Consider the following 19,557-nt stretch of genomic DNA (forward strand, 5'->3'; position numbering starts at 1 on the left):
TCCTAAGTCCCCTCGGACTCCGCCTGATTGACAAGCGCCTCCTCCTATCAGGGAGCGGTCTCACCTTGTTTTTATGCAGGGGCCACGCGTGGGGGAGCGGCAGGTCCCGCCCCCGGCCCCGCTCCCCGCCGGCTGTGTGGCCGCGCCGGGTCGGGGCTCCGCGGGGCCGGGCCCGGGACAAGGGGCCCCGCCTGGGGCCAGGGGCAGCCCAGGGTGTCGCGTGGGGCCGGGGCGACTCCCGGCAGAGGGGGGATGGGGGGAATTCTGCATCCCACGGGCGAAGGCTCAGCTCGGTCGCGGGGGGGCACCGTGCCCGCCCTGCGTCCCCCCGTTTCTCCCCGGTACGGGCCGCGTCCCTTCCCCCCAGCGTGGGGGAGCAGCGGGGAGGCGCGGGGCGCCGCCATCCCCGGGAAAGGGGGGGTGACCTCCCCCCCGGGCGGGTCCCTCCCCGTGGGGCGGCGGGCGCCAGGACGCCGGGTGCGCCGGCCGCCCGTGGGCGGGGAGCGGGCTCGGGCAGCTCCCCCCCGGCCGTGGGCGGCGGAGCCGGGAAGCGGCGGGGCCGTGGGCGGAGGATGTGCGTCAGCCGGGGGCAGCGCCGGGCCTGGGAACGGCCCCGCCGCGCTGGACGCCTGGTCGCGGGGGGGGTGGGGGGCGTGGGAGGGGCGGCCGGGCGGGGATCAAGTTGGGGGGAGCGGGACCCCCGCGTCGGGGACCGTGCTCGTGGGGGAGCCCCTGCTGTCCCCTGCCAGCGCCGGAGACGTGCCATGTCCCCCCCCGCTCCATCCCCGCCATGTCCCCCCCCCAGCCCCGGGCAGGATCGCGCGGGGGCGGCTGCATCCACGCCAGGCGCCCGGTCTCACCAGCCGCACTATAAATAGCGCTGAGCCCCGCAGGGCCGGCGGGGGGGCCGTGACCCTCCCGCGGGGGCGGGGTGCTGCGGGCGGGGGGCTTCGGCGTGGCCCCCCGACAGCACCTGAGAAACCTTGTCCCTCCGCTCCCATTCTCGCTGCTCTGGGCCAAGGCCTGCGCCGTGGGGGTGGGGGTGTTCGCTCTGGAGCCTATCGATGGCAGCCGCTGCCCGCCGGTGACCGGCGGGGGGGAACGGAACTGAGGCCGCAGCGGGCTCTGGCACCCGGGGCCGAGGGGGAAATCCCGGGAGAGCGGCGGGGTAACGGAGCCGGGATGCTACGGGAGCCGGAGATGCTGCAAGCGCGGCCGGCTGGACCCCGGGGAGGGGGGGCGGGAGGGTCCCGCGTGCACGGCCCCGTGTGCCCCAGCCTGGGGTGCTGGGAGCCCCCGCGATGGCCGGGCACCTGCAGGGCCGGCGGCGGGACCCCCGGCCCCGCGTCCCCTCCTCCTCCGGGAGTGTGCTGCCTCCCCCCCCCGGCGCCTCGCGTGTCCCCCCCGCCCCCTTTCCCGCTGCCCCCCCCCCCCCCGGCAGAAGCTGCCCGCGCCTGCGGGACCCCCGGTGCCGCCGTAGCGGGGCGCCGGTCCCCGCTCCCCCCGCTGCCGCTGCGCCTCCCGGCCGGTGGGGGGGAGGGGGGGGGCCGGTGCCACCGCCCCCGCCCGCTGCCCCCCGCCCGCCGCGGCCGCCCGCGCTGCGCTCGGCGGGGGCGGCAGCCGCGGGATCCGCCCACGGGGCCTCCCACGCCGCGGCGCAGCCGGGGCCGCTGCTATTTCACGGTACCGCCCGTGTGGGCGGCCCGCAGAAGCGGCGCGGCGCGGCGGAGCGAGCGCGCCCGGCCCGGCCGTGGGACCCCCGAGCCCCGGGACCCCCCACCCCCACCGGACCCAGCGCCCGGCGCTGTCCCCGGAGCCCCCGCCGCCCCCCCGGAGCGCACGGCGGCCGCGCACGGGGCGGGCGTAGCGGCCGGAGGCGGCTCCAGCCGGCGGTGAGCGGCCGGGAGGGGATGGGGGGGGTCGGGGAGACCGCGGCACCGGGATGGGTCCGGGGCACGGGTGGGGGGGCACCGAGCAGGGCGGGGGGACCGGGGATGGATGGCCCCGGCGGAACCGGGACAGCGGCACATCGCCGGCTCCGCGCCGTCGGGGATGGGGAGGGGCTGGGGCAGCCCCGGACGCGTCCGGCCCCACTCGGGGGCCCTGGGGGGTCAGGGGGATGGGCACGGCACCGGGAGGGGGGGGGCATTCGAGTCTGTGCCGTGTCCGAGGGAGCTGTGGCTGTGGGGTCCATCCCACCCCGGGGAGCACGAGTGGGCCTGGGCACCCCGTGGGGTTTGCACCCCGTGTCACCCTGGGGTGCTGCCCCCCCCCCTCCCCACCACCCCGTATCCCCGGGCCAGAGAGTGGGGAGGGGGCTTCTCCTGCGTGTCCGTCTGTCCCCCGTGTCGTGACCCATCCGTCCGTCCCGCAGGCTCGCCATGGCCCTGCCCCGCACGCTGGGTGAGCTGCAGCTGTACCGGGTGCTGCAGCGCGCCAACCTGCTGGGCTACTACGAGACCTTCATCCAGCAAGGGGGGGACGACGTGCAGCAGCTCTGCGAGGCGGGCGAGGAGGAGTTCCTGGAGATCATGGCGCTGGTGGGCATGGCCACCAAGCCCCTGCACGTCCGCCGCCTCCAGAAGGCCCTGCGCGAGTGGGCCTCCAACCCCGGGCTCTTCAGCCAGCCGGTCTCAGCCGTGCCCGTCAGCAGCATCCCCCTCTTCAAGCTCTCCGAGGCCGGTGGCCGCAAGGCACTCAGCAACGGGCACACCAGCCCCAGCGAGGCTGTGGGCAAGGGGGGCGGCAGCACCGGGACGCCCCCGGCACGGAGCCCCACGGAGCCGGGGGAGAAGCTGTCACCGTCGGCGGCCCCGCCGTGGCCGGGGAGGAGCACCCCTGAGTCTGAGGGAGGCGGGGATGAGGAGCCGGGGGGTCCCCCCTTTTCCCCGGGCGGGAGCGGTGGCGAGCAGCCGGTGGGCACGGAGGTGCTGGAGCCGGAGCTGGCGCGGACGGTGGCGGAGAGTGTGGAGCGGCTGCTGCAGAGCTGCCCCCGGGGCGGCGAGGCTGAGCTGCGGGCACTGATGAAGCTCAACAAGAAGCTGGCCAAGGCCGTGGGGCACATCTTCCAGCTGGAGGATGGCGACCGGCACAAGGAGGAGGAGATCCGCCGGCACAGCGCAATCTACGGCCGTGGCGAGGCCCGGCGCCGCGAGGGCAAGCAGCTCACTCTGCACGAGGTGGGCGGCACGGTGGGGTCCACGCTGGAAGGTCCTGGGGGTGCGGGGGCTCTGGAGGTGGTGGGGGGTGTCAGGCTCTGACCTGGGGAGGAGGCTGCGGTGGGGGCTCCCGCATGGAGCGGGTGGGAGCCGGGTTCTGCTCCTGCCCAGGTGGCACCAGACCCAAGCATCACCTTTGCCGTGGGGTCGCGTGGGTGCTGCCGTCCCTGCTCACGCTTCATCTCTGCCCCCAGCTCATCATCAACGAGGCGGCCGCCCAGTTCTGCCTACGGGACAACTCGCTGCTGCTGCGGCGCGTCGAGCTCTTCTCGCTCTCGCGGCAGGTTGCACGGGAGAGCACCTACCTGTCCTCGCTCAAGGTCGCCAGGTGAGCCTGGACCTGGCAAACCCCCTCCTCACCGGGCAGGGGGGCCTGGCCGTCACCCCCTCTGCGCCCCTGGGTGCTGTACCACAACCCAGCGCTTCTGGACGGGGATGGGACCCCACGGGGCCAAGTTCTCCTTCCCGTCTTGTCAGGTGTTTTCTGCCTGACCTCGGGGTGTGGGAGGCAGAGGATGGCTGGGATGCCTGGCGCTAGGGGGAGGGGGATGCTGCTGGGTGGGGGCGCCCCATCCCTTGCCCCCTTCCCCAAAGCCCCTGCCCGCCGCGTGCCGTGGCCAGGCTGCCTTTTCCCTTCGCTCTCCAGCTGCTCCCCCCTTTTTGCCACCCCCGGCTTGATCTGCGCCAAAGCCCCGATCCGCGCTGTCCCATGGCACCGCCCTGCCCGGGCAGCCGCCCACGCTTGCCACCGTGGCTGGCACTGCCCGCAGCGTGGCGGGAGCCCGGGCGGCCCTGCCTCTCGTGGGGCCCCTGCACCGCCGCCCCCACACCTGACACAGCCCCTTCTCCCCCCGCCTCGCAGGGCACATCCCGAGGAGAGCGGAGCCACCGCGGCCAAGCGGCTCAAGCAGGAGGTGGGTGCCCACCCAGGGGTGCCAGGGGACACGCGCCCACACCCGCGTGCGTGGGGGTGCAGGCACGTGGGGTGCGCATGCACATGCAGGTGTGCACACCTGTGAGCGTGGGCGGGAGCTCGCCCACGCGTGGGTGGGACGGCGCGGCGTGCCCGGGGCTGCCCACGCTGCCTCTGGCAGGTGGCGAGGGGCTGCGGGGCGGTGGCCGTGGGGATGGTGCTGCCTGTGCAGCCGCGGGCACCCTGGGGTGGGTGGCACAGAGCCCCCGGGCAGGATGGGACCCTTCTGTGGTGCCCTGTGCTTACCCGTGCGCTCTTGGCAGGCGGGAGAGCAGAGCCGCCCTGAGCTGCTGCCGCTGCCGGTAGGGCCGGAGCCCCCCGGGGCTGGGTACCGAGCCAGCCTGGAGGAGGACGCGGGCAGCCTCTCTGGGGAGAGCCTCGACGGCCACTTGCAGGGTGAGTGGGGGTCCCTTCCCCTCCCCGGGGTGCCTGTGGGCTGGTGGTGGCCGCCCCCCCCTTGGCACTGACTCTTGCCCTTCTGTCCCCAGCGGCGGGGGCCTGTCCCCGGCTGACACCGCCGCCCGGCATGGCCCCCGACGTGCCCCTCGGTCTCCCCCCCCACGGGCTCTGGAGTCGCCACATCCTCCAGCAGACGCTGATGGACGAGGGGCTGCGCCTGGCCCGGCTGGTCTCGCACGAGCGTGTGGGGCGGCTCAGCCCCTGTCTGCCAGGGAAGCCCCCGGGACCAGGTGAGCCCCCACCGGGCCGGGGTGGGGGTTTGCCGTGGGGTGGGGGTTTGCCGGGGGGCTGGGGGGCCGGGCTGTCTTCTCCCTACGGTAGCCCTGACGCCGTCTCCCCCCTCTCCCCGCAGAGTTCGAGGACGGGCTGGCGGAACGGGGTCCTCCAGCCCCGCCTGAGCCCCCCCGCAGCGCCATCAAGGTGGAGCAGGAGACCAGCCGGCAGTGAGGCCCCCGCAGCCCCCCGCCACCATTAACGAAGCAATAACGTGCTGGGGGACGGGTGCTGGTGGCGCGGCGGCAGCGCTCCGGGCGCAGGGAGCCGGCGAGGACTTGGCCACAGCCCCCCCAGGGCCCCCATCCCCTCCCGCACCGACGCTCTGGTTACCTCAGCCGCGGCGGGACGTGCCCCCCCCCGCAGCAGCAATACCCTTGTCCCTGCCAGGCTCTGGGCCCCCGCCGCCCCCCCGGGGCTGGGAAGCCGTCGATGGACTCGAACCCACTGTACAGCCCCTCCTGCCCGCGCCGGGGCTGCCTGGCCCCCGCCGTCACCCCTCGTGCTAACCGTGTCAACCCCCCCCCGCCCCCCGCCCAGGCCACTTCGGGCAGGCGAGCCGTGTCCCCCGGCCCCGTCACTGCGTAGGGACAAGCGTTTCACCACCAGCACGTGAGCCGCATGCAGCACCGCGTGCTCCCGCGTCAGCGCTGCCGCCCACGCCGGGCACACGGTGCTGGCGCGCAACAGCCCCGCGCGCGCCCCCGCAGCACCCACGCTCCAGCCGCCAGCCCCCCTCCCCGCAGCACGCACGTGCCGGCGCACCGTGCACACGCGTTGCGACGCCCCCCCCCCCACACCCCCAACGGCACCGCATCGCTCACGTTCAGCGTTACCCCTGTAAATACCCCCCCCACCCCACCCCACCCCGCAGCAACCACAGCTCAGTGCCAGCGCGCACCCCCCTGCCCCGCACGCCTCCCCGCAACACACCTCCGCCCCCCCCCTCCCCCCCCTCCCCGATTACCTGCGTGCACTGCCATGCATGGTCCCTGTGCCATGGGGTGTCACACATGCAGTGGGGTGTCACACGTGTGCACCCCCTCCCAGCACGAAGCAGGCGGTGTTCGACGGGCACCGGGGTGGTGCTGCCACCCCCCTCCCCCCGTTTCTGCAAGCCGTGCCCAGCCCCGGGCCCCTCCCCCCCTCCCCTCTTAGGACTGTGTGGTGTCTTTTTAGAGCATTAGCAATTCTTCCTTTGTAACGTGTACAGTAGATTATTTATTTTGTTATTTTGGAATAAAACTTTATTTTATGGCTTATCTTCCTGCCCCCAGGCTCCCTTCTCCCTGCTATAGCCCCGCTCCAGGCTGGGTTGGGGGAGGGGGGTGGGGTGTCACAGCTCACAGACCCCCCGGGTGTGCAAGGTGTCTGCCCCCCTTCCCAGGCCGCTGCAGGGGGTCTCGGTGCCCCCCGCCCTGGCACGCAGCGGGCTGGTACCTCTGCGCCGGTGTGTTTCCCGCAGCCGCCTGCCACCCCCGCAGCTGACTCATCGCGGCCCCCGCGGGGCTGAGCCTGGCGGCGTGGGTGGGGGGCACCCACGCAGGTCAGGGCTCCTGTGCCTGCCCCCCCTCACCCGGCACCTCCCAGGCCCGCGGACCCCAGCCTGGCGTGGGCGGCAGCGGCTCCGTACTCCGAAGTGCAGCATATACACAAGGGGGGGGGACAGGGTGTTACCCAAAGTGCTGCCCCCCCCCGCTGGAAAATCCCCCCCTCCCCTGCCAGAGTTCCCACCCTGGCACAAGTGATATTGAGTCCAGGAACCCAAACAAGGCTGGGGAGGGGGTGTCACAGCCCAACATCCCCCCCAGCAGCCCTCTCACACGTGCCCTGGCCGGATACTGTCGTCCCACCGAGACTCCCCCAGACCCCAGCAAGAGGCGTTGGGGCTGGGGTACCCGCCGCGTGGCAGGGGGGGTGGGAAGGGGGGGCACAGTGCAGGGCCCTCCAGGGACATCTCCTGCAGGAGGAACTGGTCCAAGTCCGAGCTGGGCGGCAGGTCCATGCTGGGTGGCATCCTGGGGGGAGAGGTGACAGGGTGACTTGGGGCAGCTCGCCCTGGCCCCCTGCGGACCCCCCCACGCTTACCACCTTGGGGAGCTCTGCAGTGGCTGGTCCACCATCGGCGGGAATGGGCCCAGCTCGGGCATCTCCTCGTCCTGGGGCTCCGGTGAGGGGCCCCCCGACAGCAACTGTGAGGCCTCCCCCGTTATGTACTGGTTGGGCATGAAGGGCCTGGGGGGCAAAAACCGGAGGGGGGGCTGATGCAGGCCATGGGATACCCCCCCACGCCCAGGCGTGTGTGCCGGCCCCAAGGCATAGCGGGGGGGAAGTGCTTGGTTTGGGGGGGACGGGATGGGGGGTCTTGCAGGGAGCACTGGTCAGCTGGGGAAGGTCCCCCCAGGTGTGCCTGCCCCGGGGCTGCGCCGCGGTGGGGAGAAGTGGGGGGGCAGATGGGGCTGCCCCCTCTCTGGCCGCGTGCTGGGTCTTACAAGGGGTTCCTGAAGGCAAGGTCCTGGCAGCGGGGCAGCGCGGGGTCCACAACCAGGGGCGGCGAGAGCATGGGTGATGTGCTATGGGGAGGAGCAGCGGGAGCACTGAGGGGTGGGGGGAAACGGCACCTGGCCCCTGCCCGAGGGCGGGGGGGGGGGCTCACCCTGCCCCCCACCCAGCACCAGCACCGTTCCTACCTGGGGAAGGAGGACCTGAGGCTGTCTGAGGCCATGATGTTGATGTTGCTCTCAGCTGTGGGGTAGCCCGTGGGGATGGGCTGGGGGCAGAAGGGAGCAGGGGGGCTGCAGGCGCAGACACAGAGGGGTTGGCATCTGAGGGGCTTCCCTGCCACAGCCCCCTGCACCCCAGCACGTGCGAGGAGGGCAGGTCTGCCTCCGCCCGGGCATCGCCGGGCACTCACCAGATGGGGCTGAGCACCGACTGCAGGCTTTCCGGGGGCAGCTCGGGCTGCAGCACGGGCAGGCTGAACATCTGAGCCTGGGGGGCGTCGGGGGGGGCCCCGGCAGCGCTCTGGGGCTGCTGGTCCCTGCAAAAGTGCATCATCCCCATCATCCCAGGCAGGGCTTGCACGCCACAAGGTCCAGCCTCTGAAGAGGTGCACGTGCGAGCCAGCGCTCGCTCGCAGGCGTGCTCCGCCGCAGCTCGGGACACCCACGGCAGGTTCCTCGCTCCCAAATGCCCCCCTGTTTCGCCCGGCCAGAATGCCCCGGCCCAGCAGCGATGCTCGGGCCGGCTGGTGAGGTCCTTGCACGCACACCCACCTTTCGCTTTCCACCGTCATCTTGATGGCGGTGGAGACGTAGCCCCGGCCATCCTTGCCTGTCTGCTCTTCTGCTCAGAGAGGAGAAGCATCCATGAACCCCCACCCCAGCACAGGGCCGTGCCACGTCAACCCCCTCTGCCAGCACTGGCTGCCCCTGCAAGCTCTGGGGCCAGAGGGGACCTGGGGGAGACCCCAACCCCCTCCGCCCTCCCAAGCCCTTCGGCTTCTCCCCACAGCACTGCTGGGGAGGCAGAGGCGAAGCCCAGGGCCCATCTCTGCCCCGCCCCCACTCACTGTTGTAGTGACTCCCAAATGCCTGGTCCTTGGGGGTGTTGGGGTAGAGGTTGCGGAGCTGCCCCAGGTCCCGGATTCGGTCACCGAGGGACCGGATGGACAGGTCCTTGGCGGAGAAGGGCTGGATGTTCTCCACCTGGCTGGAGCCTGCGGGGAGATGCAGCACGGGGCTCCACTGCCTGGTCCCCGTAACGCCCAACATCTCCAGGTCACAATGACACCCCCCTTTCGCGGTCCTGAGCGCAGCCCCTGTCTCCCCATCTCACCATCCTTGCCCCGGATGACGTGAGCGATAGTGACGCCCCCGATCTCCGAGTCACTGAAGCGGAGCAGGAAGGTCCCGTCAGGCTCAGTGCTCAGGAGCTTGCAGACGTACTGCTTGCTGATGAAGCCGATGATGAGCCTAGAGGGACGGGCAGATGGGGGAGTGGGCCAGGGCCAGGGGGGAGGGGAGGGACCGGGATTCCCCAGCTCTGGCCCCGGGGCAGACGTGAAGCCCCGCTCTGCCCCTGGGCACCCACCTGTCTGACCAGTAGCTTTTGAGGCATCTCTTGGTGAGGTCAAGGACTCCATCAAACCACTGCCAGAAGGTGAATCCTCGACCAGGCAGGATCTCCTGGGGCAGAGAGGGTGTGAGGCTCCCCAGGGCCACGCCAGCGCCTGCCCACCCTGGCCAGCCCTCCCAGTAACCTTGTTGAACTGGGCCCAGGAGACGCTGCGGCTCTGGAAGTCCTCGAGGCTGGCGCTGTGGTCGTTGAAGATCTTCTGGGCCAGGAAGAAATAGTGCTCCTTGAGAAGCCCCTTGGTGGTCTGCACCTCTGCCATGAACTTCAGGTTCAGTGTATCACACATCTTCTCCCAGGGCACCCGCTCAGCCACCATGAAGGGCACCCGGTCCTGCAGCAGGGTGGGATGGCATCAGGCCCCGCCGCCCCAGCCCAGCCCATGGCATCCCACCCATGTGCTGTGGCTCCTGCTTCAGCCCACCAGACCCAAGCCCAGCGTCCCGGCCGCTCCTTCCCCCACCCCCTGCCCTTCCCTTGGGCTCGCGGCACTCACAATCTCGGAGAAGGCGTTATCCCACAGCACGGTCGCTTTGGCATTATTGTCCTGGTTCCCGTGGACGATGACCACGATGGGCAGAGACAGGACCTGGGGCAGAGCGCAGCCCCCTCAGCCCTGAGGGCACGCCAAGGGAAGCGGGGCTGGCTGCCCTGGGACCCTCCCAGCCCAGCACGGGGCTCCGCTCCCAGCTGTCCAGGACAGCTCGTCCCATGGGGGACAGCTCAGCACCATCCAGACCCATCCCGCAGGAGAGGGGCAGGCACCTGGAGGTGGATGGAGAGGTTGCTGGGGGTCAGGGTCACGGTGGTGCTGAACAGCATGGCACACTTCTCCTCCGTCACTGACTCGGAGCCCTTCCGCTCGCAGCGCTTGATCTTCTTCAGCAGCTGGGGAGGGAGAGCGGAGCGTCACCCCTGGGCAAGCACCGGCCTTGGGGCCCCCCAGCCCACCCCCCACCAGTGGCTCTGTCACGGGGCCTCCCAGCCCCCCAGCCGAGCCCCCAGCCCATCCCGCAGCCCCTGCACGGCCCCTCGCTGGTGGCACTCACCACGTTCTTGAAGTTAGCACAGCAGGTCCCACTGGTGGGGTTGGTCTCCAGCGCCACCACGTTATGCATGATGTCTCCCGTGCTCTCGCTGGGCAGAGGAGGGGGTCAGGGGGGGAGTGGCAGCACCGCAGCCCCCCCCGCCCCCACGCTGGCCGTCTGGCTGCTCACCTGAGGGCATTGCTGTAGGCGCTGAGCGCCTGCTCCCGTGCCTGCTTCTCCGTCACCATGTCAGCCCGCACCATGTAGGGCTTGGACGATGCCTTCAGCAGCTGGGGGCCCAGCAGGAACCGGACGCTCGCCTGGAACTTGGTCTGGGTCTTCAGCACCTGCGGGGGCTGCTTCTCCACCAGGAAGGAGCTGGGGGACAAGGGGAGACAATGGTGCCCAGCACAGCACCCCCGCCAGCTCTGCCACCAGCCCCTGCAGACCCACCTCACCCCTCTGCCCCCCCCAGCCTGTTACCTCTTGACCAGGCTGGATAACACCTCACTGAAGCGCTCCAGAATCCGGGGCAGCAGCTCAGCCCCCAGCTCCGTGCTCGCCGCCATCACCTGCTGGTGCAGCTGGAAGTAAACCTCGACCAGGTTCTCGCACCTGCCGAGGGGATGACGGAGAAAGGGGCACCCTCAGCCAAGGCAGAGCTGGACCACCCCCACCCCCACCCAGAGCCCCTCAGGCCAGTGGGCTCCCCATTCCCGGGGGAGCAGAGCAGAGGGAGCAGGAAGGTTGCTCTGGGTTCCCCAGCCCTGCCCCGTCCCACCTCACCTCTTCTGCAGTGGAGATAAGTTCTCCTCGAAGAGCGCCCCATTCCCAGCCAGCTGCTGCTGCCTCTTCCAGATCTGGATCCTCTTCAGCACCTGCTGCTTGGCTGCCTCCAGCTCTTTCACGGCCTCCAGGATCAGGGTGGGCAGCTCCTGGGGGGCAGCACCGGCCACGGGGCTCTGCATCGCACCGCCGCCCCCCCCGCCAAGACCCACAGCCCTACAACCATCCCCGCAGGGCACCAAGACCCCCAGAGCCCTGCGCTGCCCTCCCTGCCCCAGAGCTGGTCTGCACCTTCCCTGGCAGGCAGGGCTGCTGGGCTCCCCCCGGGTGCCCCGGACCCCCACTCACACTCTCGGGAGGTTTCGCTTCCATCTTCAGCTGCAGCGAGGCTGTGGGGGAAGGATGGGGCTGGTGTCTGCACTGCGCCGCCCAGCACCCCGGGGAGGGTGGCATGCCACCTTTGCTGCGCGCCACGGCAGCCCCACGCCGAGCAGGGACCCATCCTGCCCCAACCCCTCACCTGCAGCACCATCCCGCAGCGCCTGGATCTCGCGGACGCGGTGCTGCAGCCGCTGTAGCCCCAGGCTGAACTTCAGCTCCTCCTGGCGCCGGTGGAAGCTGAGGGGCAGGTGACGGTCCTGGGGCAGAGCAAAGGGGGTGAGCAAGGTCCTGAGCCGGCCCCGTGCCTCAGGGTGCTCCAGGAGGGGGACAGGGACCTCGGGGTGCCCCAGGAGGGGGACGGGGACCACGCACCCTCTTGAGCACAGCGGCCTTCTCGCCCTCCAGGATCGCCTTCAGGACGGCCACCAGCCGCAGTGGGTCCCGCCGGTAGGTGTTCTGCAGGGGGCCAAGCCCAGGGCGTCAGGGGGACAGGACGCACACCCAGCCCCCAGCCCCCTCCCCACCCCGTTCACACGTTTCGAGCCCCCTTCCCACAGTGAACCACGCTAAGGCAGACTCCGAAGTTTCATGACCCAAAACACGGGACAGACCACAACTTGCTGCTGTTCTGACGGAGCTAATTTCCAGCTTTAAAACCACTTTAAACTGTGCATTAAAAAAATATATGAGTCAACTTCCAATTAAAAAAAAAAAACAACAAAACATCGAACCAAAGCAATTTCTCTGTTTCTGCAAGCATCTCCCTGAGACTCACCAGCCTGACACCTGGTGAAGGTTCTCCCAGCTGCCCTGGCCCGGGTGGGTCGATGCTTTCCACCGAAAACGGAGAGGAATTTCCCTGCTGGCTCCGGCTCCCTGCGCCCTGCGCCAGCTCCTCCAGCCTTTGTGCATTTCCCAAATTAGCTGCTTCCCAAAACAGCAGCAGAGCGCACGGGTGAAGTGCCGGACTGACTGCCGGACTGCCAACGTGCTCGACAGCTTCCCGTGCCGGCCGGGAGGCAGCTCTGTGCCCGACCCCCCCAGCCCCCCCACACCTGCCCCCCATCCTGATGCAGCACCAGCGGTGCTGGGCTGGCACGGGGGCTCTGCCAGGGCAAACCCTGCCAGACCCCGGGGGTTGGGGGGACAAAATCCGGGGGTTTGGCTTCCCACCAGCCGGTTTCCCACCCCACTCACCCCAGCTGCTTCCCTGGCCCTGCGTTCACCCATCTGGTGGGCGAGCACCCAGCCCCTACCCCCACGCGGCAGCCCCCACGGCCAGCGCGTCCCCTCCTCTCTGCGGGGCCAGGTCGGGACTGGCAGCGAGCTTGGGAGAAAGGAGGGTTTGCTGGTTTTCTCTTGTGGGATGAGGGATGGTCCGAGGAGGGAACATGGGAGGGTGGCTCTTCTTGAGCATTTAAAATAATAATAAAAAAAAAATAAACACCCTAAGCTGAAACATCTGTGTGTTTTCCTACAATTGCAAAAAGCAAAGCAACAATCTGGTTTTGGACAATTACCCTGTTCCCCAGAAGCTATGACTAAAGCTGACCCCTTCCCAAGTGGTGAATATTAAAAATGTCTGTTACCAAAAAAGCAGGGCTTTCAACCAGAACGGGGCTCTGGGAGCGAGCACCACTCAGCCCTTACGCAGGAGAGAGAGTACAGGGGTTAAATCTGCAATCACAGAAGGTGGAAGAGAGACAGAAAGCAATTCAAACAGACCTTGATAAACAGAAACGGCCCAGAAAAAGAACCCCGGCGTACACACGCACACCCGGCAGGAGGAAACGCAGCAGAACACACGGCACAGAGGAAGGAAAAAAATCAAACGCTCAAGCAGAAAATGGGGAACATCTGGTGAGGCAGCCAGCCGGGTGCTGGCAGCTGGGGGGAGCGGGGCTGGGGGGGCTTCCCCGTGGGGACAGGGGCCGGCACAGCGCCTGGGAGGATGTGGCCGTGGGGGGCAGCCCCCCGGGGAGCTGCGGAACCGTGGTGGCGAGGGCAAACCGGACAGCCCAGCGGGCAGGGTGGTGTGGGGAGCCGAGGGGAACCGCAGCTGCGGCCATGACAGCCCCAGTGCCGCGGCGAGCTGGGGGTCAGCCCCTGGATGCAAACAAACCCCCTTCTGCCCCCCTGAAGTGCCCCAAAACCCCCAGTCGCTGAGACCGCACAAGCTCGTTGCGCACAGACGGCGCCGGCCTTGAAGCAGACGCCGAGGGGGAGCAGCCCCCGGCCCCGGCCCCTTCGAGCAGCGCTTGAACCAGCAAACGTGAAATACCACAAAATAACCCCATCTTCCTGGGCAGCCAGCCACGACCCCAGCGCCACACAGCCCCGAGGGTCCCGTGCCCGACCCCCACGCACCTCAACGCCGCTGACTTGCTGGAGGATCTGGCACTGCTGCCTGTCGCTGCTGGCAGTGCTGCGGAGCTTCTCCAGCATGGCCGAGAGCATCCCACCGGCCACGCTGGTGCAGAAGGCGTCCGAGCCATTGAGGAACTCCCTGGAGAGAGGAAAGTGGTTTGGTGGACGGGCAGGAATCCTCCACCCTCCCCTGTGCGACCCCGACCCCCATGCTCGCTCCGGGGAGGAAGGGGACACCCGCCTTCCTGGTGCGTAACCCGGTGCTGCTGGATTTTTAGGGGAAATTTGCTGCATGGACGGGGTGAACTGCGCTCTGAGCAGGGCAGGGCAGTTCCCTGGAGAGGACACGACCTCCCGAAACCTCCCCCACATGTTCACCCAGCTGCTGCACGTCTGCCCACCCCGCCCCCACTGTGCCTCATCCCTGCAGCGTGACGCCCACCGAGCGACGTGCTGTGGGTCCCGGAGCCACACACCACGGACCAGCCCCCCTCGCCCACTGCTGCACCACAGCCTTCTGCACCGCTCCTCTGGCCGGAGAGCATCGGCACCGCGCACGGCGGCATGGCCGTGGCCCCACAAGGCAGGAGGATGGGCCGGGGGGGCCTTTCCCGCAACGACCGCACAAAGGAGAAGCTCCCCAGAAAGCCTGGCCGAGCCCGGCACGGGGACAAGCAGTGGTGGCCGTTACGGGGGCTGGGACCAGGCTGCACCCACGGCTGCTGCCACCCCCAACACAGAGCGACACAGCGCAGACGCCGCGGGCACTGGCGACCCCGAGCAGCCCCACCTGGACGGCTGCACTCTCTGCCCATGGGTCCAGGAACTCCACTGGTGTCCAGTCTGGGGTCCCGAGACCCTTCCTGGGCTACGCTGCAAACACGCCTGCCTCCACCCCTGTCCTGCCTGCAGCCCCGACCCCCGGACAGGACCCTCAGACCAACACCGTGGTCCTGCCACTGGCCCCGACACCCCCTGCAGACCCCAACCCCCTCACCCACCTCGCCTGGGCCCATGGATGGGGCCCGTCACCAGCACCCACCTCCACCAGTGCGTGCAGACCTGATGGGTGAGGCACTGCCCAGGCTGGGGACCCCCCCCAGCTCAGCTCACCGACGCTGACCCGGGGCGCGTGGGGGGCTGTGCCGGGGCAGGACAGAGCCCGCAGGCACCGGGGGACTCACCAGGGCTGGTTCTCCAGCCAGTCGGCCAGGAGACAGCGCAGGCTGCGGGGAAACTCTGTGAAGAGGCCGCTGAAGTCCTCCGGCGGCATCTGGGAGACGATGCTCCAGAGGGACATCTTGGGAAGAGTCACCTGCGGAGAAACAGGAGAGGGAAGGTGAGCGGGGTGACTCGGGCGCCGTGGGTGGCTGCTGCACCCAGCCACTGCCCATCCCTCGTCCCTCTGCCGTCTGAACCTGCCGCTCAGCCGGGTCTGGGCTGCTGGGGTGGAAGAGGAGGAGGAGGAAGCCCCAACCCAGGATCAGCCTCTTGGGCAATCCTGGGCAGGCAGGCAGCCCACTCGCGCCTCAGTTTCCCACATTTCCAGAGAATCCCTGCGGTCCCGCCACAGGTGATGCCCAAGGACGGGCGCTGCCAGTCCTGCAGCAGGAGACGGGAGAGCCGCCAGGAGCAGGAACAGCACAAGACCCCAGCGCTCGGCGAGGCTGCTCTGCTGGGGTGGTCTCACCGGAGTGGCCTGGCTGCTCCTCAACGCCCCCCCAGCTGCCCTCCCCCCCGAGGAAGGCACCTTCCCCAGGCCCCAGACGCCCCCCAGGAGCGGGAGCTCTGAGCTGGTGGAAGGCACGAGGACTGGAACGAGGCGCTAGGTAGAAACCCCCCAGGGAAGGCCTGGGCTGGGGGGTCACGTCCCAGCCTGGACCACGGGTGTCGTTCCCCCCGTGCCCTGAGCCGAGCATCACAACCCTAACGGTCCCTCCCCCTGCCCAGCACCAGCCCCCCAGCACCACTGGCAGCCTGCCCCATCCTGCCCACGCTGTGCCTCTTCCCGACAGCTCCCTCCCTCCCCGCATGCTCACACCCCCCGGCCCCGCACCTCTGGGCCCCCCCGGGGGTCCGGCAGGCGACGGGGGCCACCGCACCCCCGGCCCCAACGCACCTGGCTGCCGCTTCCCCCAGACCCGGCCGGGGCAGGGGCCAGATCCTGCGGCAGGGCACGAGGCACCGGCAGCTCACCGCCCAGCCGCGGCGCCTCCGGGACCCCCGCCCCCCCACCCGCCCAGGGTTGGCTCCTCGTCCCCCAAAGCCAAGAGCGAGCGGGAGCCACGTCACGCGCCCTGGCGAGCAGCACGTTCCCCACGGCCTGGCCACGCTGCCCGAGCCCAGAGCCGAGGCGCAGGGCGGAGGTGGAGCTGCCGGAGACTTTGAGAAACATGCGAGGGGAAGGAAGCCAACATCACTAGGGCAACATGGCGGGGTGTGCAAAACAACCGCGACGCAGGCCCGCGCCCGGCCCCCAGCCCCGCTCCGGCCCCCGGCCCCGCGAGGGACCCTGGGGACAGGGGTGCGCCCCGAGCCGGTGGTGCGGAGCATCCCTCCCGCGGGGCCTGGGCACATGGGGGGATCAGCCGCGCCAGGTGGTCCCGCAAAGCCCCACGAGGGCGGAAGAACCGCAGCGGATGGAGACCCAACCCCGGGGCACCCGTCCCACCCCCGGGCACCCCTCCCACCCCCCAGCGCGGCGCTTCGGGGGTGGCCAGAGCAACCAGCCCCCCATGCACAAAGCCCCCCGGGGGGGTCAACATGGGAAACACGCTCAGCGCTGCCCGCGCCCCTCAGGGCCCCGGTGATGGTCGGTGGCGGCAGGCAGAGGAGCGGGGCAGGAGGGAGCAGCAGCGTCCCGCTCTGTGACCCCGGAGCCACCACCCCTGTCGTGTCCCCCCCCAAAAAAACCCTGTATTTCTGCCCAGCCCCGGGTGGCAGCTGCTGGCGGGTGGGGGGCAGCCCAAAAGCCGGAGCTGTCCCCAGCCCCCCGCTGGCCCAGGGGACACCAGCTCAGGGGACACCAGCTCGGGGGAGTCCGGGGGGGACCGGCCCATCCCCCGCTGGCACCAGTCAGGGCAGCGCCCTCAGCCCGGCCGTGCCCTGCCCCCCTCCCGTCCCCATCGCCACCTTTGCCGGCTCTGCTCCTCCTGCGCCCGCCCCAGCTCCCGTCACGTCCCCCCAGTTCCCGTCACTGCACCGGGCTTCCTGGAGAGGAAACCCAGGATCGGGCCCCGGGGGTCTGCTCCGCCGGGACCCCACCGGCGCTGGGCAGCGGCAGGGACCGATGTCCCGCTGGGGGGACAGGCAGCCGCCGGCCCCACAGCCCGCGGCGCACCCACGCGTGCCCCACCGCAGATGCCCCCGCGTGTCCCATGGCCCCAGGACGGGGGTCCCGCTCCGGGGGGCACCACCTGGGGAGACCCCGCGGCTGCCAGGTGCCCCCGGCCCGGCGCTGGGGCAGGATCGGGCACCGGGCGGGGGGGGGGGGGGGGGGGGGAAGCAGCCACCTCGGGTGGCCCCAAGCCCCCCCCCCCCGCCACCTTGCCGAGCCCCCCCGGAGCAATCCCTTTCACTTCCTCCTCCTCCAGAGGGGCTGCTGCACCTCGGGGGTCCCCCGGGCTGGCAGGTGGGGCGGGGGGAGCCCAGGTGCGGGGGGGGGCTGGGTGACCCCCACACCCCCAGCGCGGGTTTCTGCTTACTCACCGCCCCGCCCCGCGCGCCCGTTACTCATTAACCACCGGCACTTCCCGGCACGGACCGCAGCCCCCCCCCCTCCCCCACGCCTGGGGGTCCGGGGCTGCCCAGGGACCCCCCTCCAGGCTGGCGCCCCCCGGCCCCGGGCGATTTCCCATCCCTGCGCCCGAGGCTGAGCTGGGGCTGCAGCACGGGGGTCCGCGCGTCCCTCTGCGCCCCCCGCCCCCCCCGGTGCAGGGGTTTCCCGGGGGTTTCCCAGGACGCTCGGAGGGTCCCAGCGCCCCCCGCCCAGGACACCCGGGCTCGGCGCTCGCTTTGCCCCGCGGGGTCGCAGCCGGGGGGACTCCTCGCTGCCTCTCGGCGACCCCGTTTCCTCAGCATGGGGGGGGGGGGCGCCCAGGCCAGGGACCCCCGATCCAGGCAGCGGGACGCGGGGTCCGGGCTGCCCACCCTCGGCACCGGGAGGAGGAGCGGGACCGTCCCCGCCCCGGGGGATCCAGGCTGGATGCGGCCCAGGCGCCACCACGGGCCCGTCCGCGGGGTCGGGGGACTCAGGACCCCCCCCCAGCCCCGCCAGGGGCTCCTGCTCTGCCCCACGCACCCGCCACCGCGGCACTGCGGGGCCCCGCGCCGAGCGCCCCCCCTGCCCGGCCAAGGGGAGACCCCCGCAGCCCCCCTGCCCACAGCCCCCCCCCCCCCCGCCCCCCAGCGAGGACACGGCCCCGCTCCGCTGCCCGGGAAGACCCCCGTGCCCCCGCGGGGGCCGTGCCGCGCTGCGCAGCCCCCTGCCCCGGCCGCAGGAACGTGCTGGCTGGGCAGCGCCCCCCCGCCCCGAGCAGCCCCTGCCAGCCCCAGGGACAGCGGGGCTGGGCGGAGGGTACCGGGGAAGCCCCCTGCCCACCGGCACGGCCGCAGCACCGGGCCCCCTCCTGCCCCGGGCGGGATAAGGATGGCCCGCACCGAGCCAGCGAAGCCCCCCCCCCCGCCCGCAGCAGCCCGGGCCGCCCCGCTGCCACCCGCGCTCCCCCCCGCCCTCAGGGATCGGGCCCCCCGCGCCCCCTCCCCGCGCAGGGCAGGGAGCCGCGCGCCCGCCCGGGCCCTCCCGCGGCCGGGACCCCCCCCCCGGCCCCGCCGGTACCTGCGGGAGGCGCCGCTGCGGGGCGGCCGGGCCGGGCCGCGCGGTCCCTCAGTCCATGGCGGCGGCTCCGCTCGGGCGGGAAGTGCCGGCGCCAGGAAGGGGGAGGGGACGCGGGGGCGCGGGGGGGCTCCGGCACCGGGACCGGCACCGGGACCCCAGAGCTGCTCCGCGGCCACCCTGGGCCTGCCCCACATCATCCCATCGATCCCCTTGCCCCACATCAGCCCATCTATCCACCGCCCCACATCAGCCCCATCTATCCTATGCCCCACGCCCGCCCCACATCAGCCCCAATCTATCCCAAACCCGCCCCACATCAGCCCCATCTATCCCACACCTGCCCCACATCAGCCCCATCTATCCCCTGCCCCACGCCTGCCCCACATCAGCCCCATCTATCCCACACCTGCCCCACGTCAGCCCCAATCTATCCACTGCCCCGTGCCTGCCCCACGTCAGGCCCATCTATCTAGTGCCCCACATCAGCCCCCGTCCATCACCTGCCCCACACCAGCCCCCATTACCTACTGCCCCACACCTGCCCTGTATTGCCCCCCCCCCCGCCCCACATCTGACACCCACCCACGGTCCCACTCCTGCCCCACATCAGAGCCCCCAGCCCCCTGGCCGGGCTCCCCTGCCCCCCCACCTGTTCCAGGGCAGCCGAGGGGGTGAGCGCTCCAGGTCGTGCCCACCCCGTGCCCGGGGGCCTTTGCTGGGGACCCCCCCCCCCGCGGAGCCGGGCCGTGGTCCCCCCCTGCCCCCCACGGCTTGACTGCGTCCCCGGGCTGGGTCTGCCCCACAGCTGCCCCCGGGCTCTGCCCCCCTCCCTGCCTGTGTCTGTTGCTGCCGGGACATGGGGGGGTCCCGGGAGGGTGCATGGGGCTTAAGGGGTGCGCGCTGCGCGGGGGGGATGTTGTGTATGGGGGGGTCACGTTGCACGCGCGGGGTCGCTGCACGGGGGGGTCCCCGCGAGGGGCCGGACCAGCCCGTCCCCCGCCCCGGGGGCTCCTGAAGGCCGCCCCACCACCCCCCACCGGCGCGGAGGGGCCGCCCCGCGCAGCGCCACCCGGGGCCGCCAGGGGGCGCTGCCGCACCGCC

At 71.3% G+C, this 19,557-nt stretch overlaps 2 protein-coding genes across 11 annotated transcripts; one reads left to right on the forward strand and one right to left on the reverse strand.

Annotated features, from left to right (window-relative positions):
• Positions 1–72: 72 nt before the first annotated feature.
• On the forward strand, positions 73–5,758 carry NAB2 (NGFI-A binding protein 2). Of its 2 annotated transcripts, none has more exons than XM_055792193.1 (7): positions 73–341; positions 2,375–3,179; positions 3,413–3,546; positions 4,081–4,132; positions 4,455–4,587; positions 4,680–4,880; positions 5,003–5,758. In XM_055792193.1, the coding sequence occupies exons 1-7, from the start codon at positions 253–255 to the stop codon at positions 5,095–5,097; spliced, it is 1,509 nt and encodes a 502-aa protein (XP_055648168.1). In that variant the 5' UTR covers positions 73–252; the 3' UTR covers positions 5,098–5,758. The 2 variants fall into 2 exon arrangements, with proteins under 2 accessions (XP_055648168.1, XP_055648169.1); XM_055792194.1 differs by lacking the exon at positions 73–341 and adding an exon at positions 1,498–1,892 and having other exon boundaries at positions 5,003–5,756.
• Positions 5,759–6,140: 382 nt separating this feature from the next.
• STAT6 (signal transducer and activator of transcription 6) lies at positions 6,141–18,616 on the reverse strand. 9 transcript variants are annotated; one of them, XM_055792186.1, is made up of 22 exons: positions 18,457–18,616; positions 14,804–14,934; positions 13,620–13,758; positions 11,625–11,708; positions 11,392–11,509; positions 11,163–11,260; positions 10,872–11,020; positions 10,569–10,700; positions 10,275–10,463; positions 10,107–10,194; positions 9,823–9,945; positions 9,554–9,646; positions 9,185–9,391; positions 9,016–9,110; positions 8,761–8,897; positions 8,495–8,641; positions 8,199–8,268; positions 7,838–7,963; positions 7,614–7,718; positions 7,416–7,496; positions 7,012–7,158; positions 6,141–6,941 (listed from the first exon to the last, which is right to left on the reverse strand). In XM_055792186.1, the coding sequence occupies exons 2-22, from the start codon at positions 14,917–14,919 to the stop codon at positions 6,743–6,745; spliced, it is 2,643 nt and encodes an 880-aa protein (XP_055648161.1). In that variant the 5' UTR covers positions 14,920–14,934; positions 18,457–18,616; the 3' UTR covers positions 6,141–6,742. The 9 variants fall into 9 exon arrangements, 7 of the variants coding, with proteins under 7 accessions (XP_055648161.1, XP_055648157.1, XP_055648156.1 ...); XM_055792182.1 differs by lacking the exon at positions 18,457–18,616 and adding an exon at positions 15,739–16,210 and having other exon boundaries at positions 7,015–7,158; XM_055792181.1 differs by lacking the exon at positions 18,457–18,616 and adding an exon at positions 15,739–16,209.
• Between the last annotated feature and the right edge of the window lie 941 nt (positions 18,617–19,557).

This window comes from Falco peregrinus, chromosome 19 (genome assembly GCF_023634155.1).
Source record: "Falco peregrinus isolate bFalPer1 chromosome 19, bFalPer1.pri, whole genome shotgun sequence".
NCBI lineage: Eukaryota > Metazoa > Chordata > Aves > Falconiformes > Falconidae > Falco > Falco peregrinus.

Coding starts and splice junctions, on each gene's coding strand:
- NAB2 (XM_055792193.1), top strand. CDS start 253: ATGGGGGGAATTCTGCATCCCACGGGCGAAGGCTCAGCTCGGTCGCGG. Junction 4,588..4,679: donor CCTCGACGGCCACTTGCAGG/GTGAGTGGGGGT, acceptor TTCTGTCCCCAG/CGGCGGGGGCCTGTCCCCGG. Junction 4,881..5,002: donor AGGGAAGCCCCCGGGACCAG/GTGAGCCCCCAC, acceptor CTCTCCCCGCAG/AGTTCGAGGACGGGCTGGCG.
- STAT6 (XM_055792181.1), bottom strand. CDS start 16,014: ATGTTTCTCAAAGTCTCCGGCAGCTCCACCTCCGCCCTGCGCCTCGGC. Junction 10,195..10,274: donor GCCTACAGCAATGCCCTCAG/GTGAGCAGCCAG, acceptor TCCTCTGCCCAG/CGAGAGCACGGGAGACATCA. Junction 7,159..7,415: donor CTTGCCTTCAGGAACCCCTT/GTAAGACCCAGC, acceptor TTTGCCCCCCAG/GCCCTTCATGCCCAACCAGT.